This window comes from Pollachius pollachius (genome assembly GCF_949987615.1).
Source record: "Pollachius pollachius genome assembly, chromosome: 3".
NCBI lineage: Eukaryota > Metazoa > Chordata > Actinopteri > Gadiformes > Gadidae > Pollachius > Pollachius pollachius.
Window position 1 is genome coordinate 19,510,600 of NC_136936.1, and position 8,792 is coordinate 19,519,391.

At 47.9% G+C, this 8,792-nt stretch overlaps 2 protein-coding genes across 2 annotated transcripts in view; one reads left to right on the top strand and one right to left on the bottom strand.

Moving 5' to 3' along the window:
- Positions 1-856, bottom strand: part of msantd4 (Myb/SANT-like DNA-binding domain containing 4 with coiled-coils) — a gene marked incomplete at its 5' end in the record, with an annotated part of 5,148 nt that extends 4,292 nt beyond the window's left edge. The window contains one exon of the mRNA XM_079733719.1: positions 817-856. Coding sequence (XP_079589845.1) covers positions 817-856 — 40 coding nt within the window. The remainder of the gene's footprint in view (positions 1-816) is intronic.
- An 8-nt stretch (positions 857-864) lies between these two features.
- Positions 865-8,114, top strand: aasdhppt (aminoadipate-semialdehyde dehydrogenase-phosphopantetheinyl transferase). The gene is made up of 7 exons (XM_079731570.1): positions 865-1,293; positions 1,464-1,574; positions 2,463-2,598; positions 3,853-3,974; positions 5,301-5,462; positions 7,392-7,460; positions 7,605-8,114. Exons 1-7 carry the CDS (start codon positions 1,150-1,152, stop codon positions 7,773-7,775), a joined length of 915 nt encoding a protein of 304 aa, XP_079587696.1. The 5' UTR covers positions 865-1,149; the 3' UTR covers positions 7,776-8,114.
- The last annotated feature ends 678 nt before the right edge of the window (positions 8,115-8,792 follow it).

Consider the following 8,792-nt stretch of genomic DNA (forward strand, 5'->3'; position numbering starts at 1 on the left):
TTGGTTATTATCCATGTCAAAACAGTTAGAAGAATTTCCACCACACCCCCAAATGGAATCTGAGGAACAGTTTAGCACAGAATAAAAAATGGAACAATTGAAGAGATAACATTATTTAAATAATTCACAGGATATGAAGTTTGGATCTTGTGGGAGACATTGCTCTAATAGCAAGGGGCAACAAGATCACCGTTTGTGATAATGGTTCCAAATGGTGTGTGTGTGTGCGTGTGTGCGCGCGCGCGCGTATGCGTGTGTGCGTGTGTGCGTGTGTGTGTGTGTGTGTGTGTTTGTGTTTCATTGTATATAATACATGTAACAACACATTTATATTTTACGGCACATGTGTTATTGTGATAATTGTAAGCGACGCTTCACTTGTAGCATGGGTCGAGTTCCACTCGAAGAGGAATGGGCATCGTTTATAAACTTAAAACTGCGCAAGGGGTGTAGCTCGTTATTCATATCTGTTAGATGTTTCCCCATGAGGTGAAACCCCTGCACCGTCTCGAAACTTACACATCAATCTTGCTGTAACTATAGGTTGCTGCCTTCTTCTCCAATCAATGCCCGGCGCATGGTTTGCAGAGATCATTGTAAAAGGCATTTCATACGGATAAATTAGCCGGCTGTTGTATCACCTCATTCTATTGATGCTACCCTAGGGATATGTGATTGTTATCAGATGAAAATAACTCACCTTGTTGATCTCACTCGAATTAAATTAGATGTCTATTACACCAGGCACAGCATCTCGTAGCTTTATCGCTGCACCGTAAACAGCCCTCCTATTGGCTCGTTCGGCACCTCGCCCACCTCTGACGTAGAGGGTCCCGCCCCCGATACTTCCGGACATGTGTTCCGCTTGTCATGTCCGACCACAACCAAAACAATAACAGGGATGCGTGTATTTTTTTATCTAATACGTTTAAATTATCATCATTAGTTTGGAATCCGAATCTTTGAACTATGTTTGAACGTTAACATGCCCGTTTTAATGTACCAGAACATCTGCAGGATCTTTGCCTGTGAGCTGGCGGTGCTCGTCAAAACGCAGTACGCCTGGATCAAAGCAACAGTTACCTGAGTAGCTTTGGACAAACGCATGTTTTGTGGAAGAAGGGCTTTGGTTAAGCTTTGAGAGCCGCCATGGGGTCTGTTCGTTGGGCTTTTCGGTATGGTTCCTGGACACCGACCCGGTCCGAGTGGCTTTATGCTGCGCGTTGTATCCAGCGAGAGGAGAAGGAGAGAATTGGACAGTTCGTTTATGCCAGAGATGCCAAGTCAGCAATGGTCAGTTTTTCTTTTTTTCAGCAGTGAATAACGAATCGAAAATGATTTGGAGAATGCGGGCATCGATCCCGCTACTTCTCGCATGCTAAGCGAGCGCTCTACCATTTGAGCTAATTCCCCTTGCTCTTCGTTCCTACCCCCCCCCACCCACTCTCTGCACGCTCCTCTAGGCTGGTCGGCTGCTCCTGAGGAAGTTTGTGTGTGAGAGGATTGCAGTTCCCTGGTCAGAGATCCAGTTGGCCCGCTCTCCCAGAGGAAAGCCATACCTGGTGCTGCCAGAGGTAGGCTGATTATGTAGTCTGTATACAATAATCATGCAAGAGTCTTCTATTTGTGCAAAGGCATACTTAAGTTTCGAGCAGGAAGGGAGAGGGGCATGCTCTCCTCCAAGAGAACAACTCCCTTATCAATGACGTTATTTTTCACGATAAAGCAATCGTCAGAACAGAGGTTCTGACCACCAATCAATGCTTCACATACAGTATATGAAAGTCAGCATTGGATCATATCACCAATAAGGAATGGTCAAGCACTCCGATTGTACTTGAGCTGTGAAATTCATTCCTGTTTTATCTGTTGGTTGTCAACAGATTAACTAAATGGTTGTCAACCCTTGAGTTATTCTGTGTTTATAAAATTACAAGTAAATTTGAAATTCTTGCCGTCTTTAACATTATTTTGAAGATATGGTTGGCGACTTGGAGAAACCAGCCAGAGCAAGATACATTCTGAAATGTATCTTCATTATTTTCAAAATGTATCTACATTTTGAAAATAATCCTATGACCCCACTTTCAGGCCTCCCTCAAAAAGCCACTCACCAAAAACAAGTGACTAGCTCTCTAGCTTTTACATTTGCTCTGCCTATAGCTTTGTGGAAGACTCCGGTCATGTGCAATGAGTGCATGGACAGAGTGTATGCAGGTAGGCAGGTATAGATAGACAGGTTTGCTCTCTTCTCTTTTCCCTTGGCCTGAATAAAATGATTGGACAGGGGTACTAAAGGCCTGCCACAGCCATAGATACCGGATTGTTTCATTTTTTTAATCTTTTCAAATGACCATAGTGCCTTTGATTTATTAGTTGCTGTTGGAATGTAAAGATAAATGAACTAATATGACAAAAATGCCCCTAAGATAACCTACAATAGCTTTAATGTCTGCTTTTAGACCACCCACACACCTCCGTTAGGCAGAGAAGCCCAGAGGTGGAGTTTCAACATCTCCCACCAGGGGGAGTATGCTGTGCTGGCTGCAGAGCAGGGCCTGCAGGTCGGGGTGGACGTCATGAAAACCACCATGCCAGGTACTAACTAACAGCTGTATACATATCAGCAATCTTTATTTGGTGGCCGTGTCTGTTTGTCTGTCTGTCTGTTTCTGTCTCTTTCTCTTTCTCAGTTCAAATCTTTCCGTCATCTTACGCATTTTATCTTTAACCAGGTGCCACTTGTCTCTAATCACCTCTAATCACACAACAAAGCTACATTATGGGGTTTCCTTATCCACCAGATACACTGATGGCTGAATAGCAGTTAAGGGATTGTTTTATGAGGTGCTCATATTTCATGGTAATATGTTACAGTTGTAAAGTATGTGTCCATATATCATAACCAAGAACAGTGCTGCAGTAAACAATTATGGATGAATAAAGATTAGATATTAAGTGCACGGCAGCTGGTTCCACAATCAAGAAACAGTCTATGATGTAGACACATTTCAAACCAATAGCATGAGGAAGAGATTGAGCATTGAACACATTTAATCTCACTTTTAGGGATTTTTGATATTTGGGATGGTCCTTAAAGTCTTATAGGTGAGCCCACCATGTCATTGACCATCAGGGTCTTGCCAAGCCAGTCAGATAGTTCTGGTCAGTGAACGATTGTTTATCCTAGCGTTGCTGTTTCCTTTACTCCCACCAGGTGTCAGTATTGCCCCATTTGTTTTGTGGTACAGTTTGGATGAGGCACCTTCTCCGTGATGTGTTGAACATGGACTGTCTGTTTACAGTTGATCTGTCGACATTCCTAAAGGATTTTCTGTCGTCAACAGCCTCAGATGCCCAACAGTATCTCAATATCCCGACGGTATAACTCATTGAAATCATCAAGCATAAATGACAGCAACACATTGAATCGGGTTTTCATCCATAAATCTCATGGACACATTTTTTTAATCAAAGCAATGTTCTCAAAATCAGGTTAAAAATGGAAATGTACGTAATGGGGGAAAGCGAGGTTTCAGCGGGTTTCCGTTGGTCCTGGGAGGGAATATGCTTTCAGAATAATTATCAGATGTGCGTTTCTCCTCCCTCCCTCCCTCCCTCCCCCGCCTCATTCTCGCCCCCACCGTCTGCTCTTTATCCTCTACTTTCTCTCTCTCCTCCTCTTCTCTCACCCAATCTGTCTATTCCCTAATCTGTTTCCCTCCGCTTCAAACCAAGCTTCTACCTGTGTGTGTGTGTGTGTGTGTGTGTGTGTGTGTGTTGTGGACACACATTTCATGGTTTGCCCCTCCTCTCTCCCCCGTCCTCCCTCTCTCCCTCCTCTGACGGCAGGTAGCAGCTCTGTATCCGAGTTTTTCCGCATCATGACTCGTCAGTTTACGGAGTACGAGTGGAGCGTCATCCAATCATCTGGCTCAGAACGCCAGCAGCTAGCCGCCTTCTACCGCCACTGGGTAACTATAGCAACCATATATATCGGACCTGGCAAAGCGTTGCTTGAGGATTGCAGAGGCCGCAAAGTAGGGGCTATATGCTTCAGTGTGTGTGTGTGTGTGTGTGTGTGTGTGTGTGTGTGTGTGTGTGTGTGTGTATTTCCTAAAAGGGTAAATATATTTTTTTATCATTTTTTATCGTTATTTCTAGATAACACACGCATGTGTTTTTGTTCGACGATGATGCGTTTTAGAACATGCTCTACACCATGCCAACAGACAACTTTTTCTCTGTAATCTTCAAATATTTTGTTGTCAAGCTCTCTCCCATTCCTCTCTCGTACACTTTACTCTCTCCTTCTCTCTTGCTCCACACCTCTATATATCTTTCATCTCTATGTCTCCCTCTCTCTCTCTTTCTGTCTCCCTTTATATCTCTCTCATGTCCCTTCTCGCGCTCCTCCTCTTATTCTCTCTTTACCTTTTCCCCTCTGTCCACCTCTCTCTCTCACTCCCCTCTCTCCTTCACTCCATCGCTCTCTCTCTCTCTCTCTCTCTCTCTCTCACTCCCTCCTCATCCCTCAGTCTCTCTGTCCCTCCCTCCCTCTATTTGTTCCTCCCTCCCTCCCTCCCTCCCTCCCTCCCTCCCTCCCTCCCTCTGTCCCTCCCTCCCTCCATCCCTCCCTCTGTCCCTCCCTCTGTCCCTCCCTCTGTCCCTCCCTCCCTCTCTCCCTCCCTCCCTCCCTCTGTCCCTCCCTCCCTCCCTCTGTCCCTCCCTCCCTCCCTCCCTCTGTCCCTCCCTCTGTCCCTCCCTCTGTCCCTCCCTCCCTCTCTCCCTCTGTCCCTCCCTCCCTCCCTCCCTTCCTCCCTCCCTCTCCACGCTGCCCCCGGCCCCAGATGGACAGGGCCGGTGGCGGTGCGCGTGGCGAGGCCGTTTTGAGATTGAGAGGGTGGCACAGAGACGTCAAGCTCCGATACCACTGACATACTGTTGACTAATGGCAGTGCTCTACTGTTGCCATAGAGATTAGCCTCAAAACACTGTAACCTTGGCTATCGAGCAGGGCTTTTCGCTAGGAACCGCGCGATTCTACTAAAGCAAGCACAAACCCAGGCATACTCACACACAAACACACACAGGGATCCTTCTGGGCCATTTTCTTATCAAGGCCCTTCAGGTATTATGCAATGCTTACAGTCGCGCTCATGCGATCGCACCTCAGGAAGTTCTTTGGCATTGTAGGCCCGTGAGTCCGCTGTAGGGGTTAATGAGGCACATTTGGAATGCACCCATTCATGACAAACCTGACGAGGGGAGGTAACCCTGAGGCTCCTCTCCATGCCCAGGCGCTGAAGGAGAGCTTCATCAAGGCCATTGGCACGGGGCTGGGCTTCAACCTCCAGAGGGCGGAGTTTCACCTCTCCCCTCAGCCAGTCACAGAGGAGCAGGGGCAGCACCGGACCATGATGCATCTGGACGAGGAGGAGGAGGACAGCTGGAGGTTTGAGGTATGCAGTGAGGGGTGAAGAGGGGATGGGGGTGTTGTGAGTGTTTCCTGTAATAAAGGTTTGAAAATGTGACAGCAATCGACTGATGTATTACTCAAGCAGGATGCGAAGAAAGATCTTTGTGATTTTGTTGTTGTTGCTGTTGTTGTTCCACCGTCATAAATCAAGTAGGCAGATGGGAGGAGAGCGGAGATAGACAATCGTCATACTATAGTGCAGATTGGGCCCACGGCTACCATCAGTCATTTGAGTGTGTGTGTGTGTGTGTGTGTGTGTGTGTGTGTGTGTGTGTGTGTCAGTCTGTTTTCCATATCGGAAATATCAAACATTTTATCCCTATTAGATTTGTGAAGAGTGAAGAGTCACGAAACAGATTATTCTGTGTTTTAATGGTATGGACTCGATACCTGATTCAATATGGATGTATGCTGTGTGAATATATGTGTGGTTGGGTGTGTGTTAGATTAGGGTCATCTGAAGTCCATTCTCGAAACATAGTAAACCCAAGAAGCATGAGGGCCGGACCCTTTACCGGGAAAACCTGGTGGAGCCTAAGTGAGCGCCTATGTTTTCCTGCCTCCCTTTTTCCCCCTCTTCCTTCTCCTTTTTGTAGCGTGAGCCACTGGAGAGACGCTTCCAATTGAATCCAAAGTGGCCTTATTTTGAGAGGATACAGCGATGTGTGGGAGGACTGCTCTCAAGAGATCCCCTCCCCGTTCCTTCCCCACACCAATATCAGAGATAAGAGGAGTTCAGGAGAGGAGTCCCTCGGTCGCCACGCTGCTGTCTTCTCTCACACCTCCCTCGCCACAGGCCCCTGTGCATTCAACCCCTCCCACTCCTCTTCCTCCAGCCCCATCAATCAATCTCTCTCTGTGTCTTTCTCCTTCTTCTTCTTCTTCTTCTTCTTCTTCTTCTTCTTCTTCTTCTTCTTCTTCTTCTTCTTCTTCTTCTTTCTCTCTCTCTCTCTCTCTCTCTCTCTCTCTCTCTCTCTCTCTCGTAGCGTCACTAGATATAACTATAGAAACACCCCCATTCCAACCTTATCCCACCTACTGCCCGTTTCATTTCACCCATGACATTTTTATATTTAACAGATCATTAGCCCATCATCCCGGGTATTTCCAATACCTATCTCACTTGCTTCATTCTTCACCGGTTTCTTTTATTTGTTCACCTGCGGCCCCTCTGATTGTTAAGTGATGTCAGCCCCACCACCGTACTCCCTCCCATCCCCACAGCCTTGCTTCACGTCCGCGTGAGGGCAGAAGACAGGTAATCGCTTAGTGTCATCGGTTCCATGGGAGGCTCTAATGCGACTTTGGTGTCTGTGTTTTCACACCCGGGAATAGACGCTGCTGCTACCGCTGCCTCGCTTCGTCTCGGACCGCCGAGGTAAACGTAATGCACCACTTCCTTCAGCCCTCTAGGCTTAAGGGGGGGAAGGGACAGGTGGTAGTGGTGCTGATGGTTTGTTGGGGACCACGACACAACGCTGTGAGGGCCGTTCAGAAAGAGGTCTCATCGAGAAGGACGTGGGTCAGAGGGGGGGCGGTCACTGAGTGCGGTGCATGCCCGGGCGTTTAGAAAGAGGACAAGAAACATGTTATTCACAAATATATTTCCTCCCCATTATTTTTCATTTTGGAACGACAGTGGTGCGGCTGGGTTTTGATCTCTATGTGAGTCTGTTCTGATCCCTGAACGCTGCCCGCTGTTCAGCATATCTCACGCATGCGCTCTATCCATCTCCTGCTGCGCCGAGAGAGAGGGGGGAGGGGCTCAAAGCACTGGAGGCCCGATCGGGGAAAGGCTGAATAGTAATAAAAAGCTTGAGCTTTTTACGCCTCCTGGTGGTCGAGTTCACACCGAGGACAGCTAATTTATGCATTTCAGTAATGCTATTTGTGTGCGTCTTTTGTTCTTCAGGAAAGCTTGTTGGATGCGGACCACCATGTTGCCGTGGCGCTAGGACTCCACAGCCCTCCTCCTGCTGGGGTGAGGACACCAAACACCAACACAACCCTCCCCTCTCGCCACTAAAACACAGCAGTCCTGTGGCGTAGCCGTCTAATTCAGTACGAGGTTACCCCCCCCCCCCCCCTCCCCCTTGATCTCAAACCCTCACCCGTCTCCCCACAGCAGCCCAGATGCCCGTCGCCCCCTCCCCCGACCGCCTTCACCCACCTGACGTTCGGTGACCTCATCGCTCGGGCCACGCCCCTTAGCGAGGAAGACCCCGCCCACTGGGACGGCTTCCAGAGCAAGGGCGAGGCCCCCCAGAGACAGAGCAGCAGGACCCCGTTAGAGTGAACACCGGCCCTTCCAGCGCGGCGCCACAGCCACGCCACAGCGGGCCAAACGCACTCGCAGCGGCTCAGGATGTCCGGGAGACGCAGGGCGGAAGACCGAATGGACACGGCTCAACATGCATGCGTCATCCAGCCATGGACTGGAGCTTTGATGTACACGTCGCCCACAGAGGGAAGGACGCACATTGGAGAATGTTTGGCCAGACGCTGGACCTGTTGCATTACTGAGTGCTGGAAAAACGCACGGTTCATGTGTTTCAGTGTGCTCTGTGTGTAATACACTCACTGTGTGAATTGTTGGATTGTTGATGATTGGTTGACTGACATGTTGTTTGACTAACTGGGTTGTATTTTTACGATCACATTTCGCCTTGAACCCCCAGCTACATGGGAACAGATAAAGAAGTGTAAATGAAGTCACGGTATTCTTCGACTTATTTCTCAGGTGTTTACCTGTATGTTAATTCTCTCTCTCGCCATCCATGTCTCTTATCAACCTGTGTGTTTGTGTGTGTGTGTGTGTGTGCGTGACTTATGCACACTTCTGCCTCTCCTCGCTTTGCATCCCTCTTCTATAGGCTTTACTAATAAGCATGATTGATCATGGCATGATGTTGTGGGTGTAAGAAAAGTATCTTAACAAGCAATATATATATATTTATACAGCTAAACACGCTATTTTAAGAACAAATTTCATGTGTTTAATGTAAATGTTCAGTAATAAGTTGAATAAGGCTGACATTTTCAGTGCATTAGTACATTGAATTGTCCCATAGTGCCATTCCCTGTGTCTCTCCATCTCTCCCCTTCAATCATATCTCCTTCCTTCTTCCTTGACCCTGTGGTCGGACTCCATCTTCCTCCAGGCCAGCCAGGGCTATCGATTTGAGCGCTGGCCTCCATGTTTGCTGCCGCTGCCCCACAGACGTCCTGACCATATCCGATAATCGCCACCTTTAATTCCAGTGTACAGGAGGGGAAATGGCCTAACGTCGAACACAGTCAGGGGTTAAATGAT

What these genes read in the sequence shown, in the direction of transcription:
- aasdhppt (XM_079731570.1), top strand. Translation starts at nt 1,150, where the DNA reads ATGGGGTCTGTTCGTTGGGCTTTTCGGTATGGTTCCTGGACACCGACC. An exon ending in CATGAAAACCACCATGCCAG is followed by an intron (nt 2,599 to 3,852) that starts GTACTAACTAAC and finishes CTCTGACGGCAG; the next exon opens with GTAGCAGCTCTGTATCCGAG. An exon ending in AGGACAGCTGGAGGTTTGAG is followed by an intron (nt 5,463 to 7,391) that starts GTATGCAGTGAG and finishes TTTGTTCTTCAG; the next exon opens with GAAAGCTTGTTGGATGCGGA.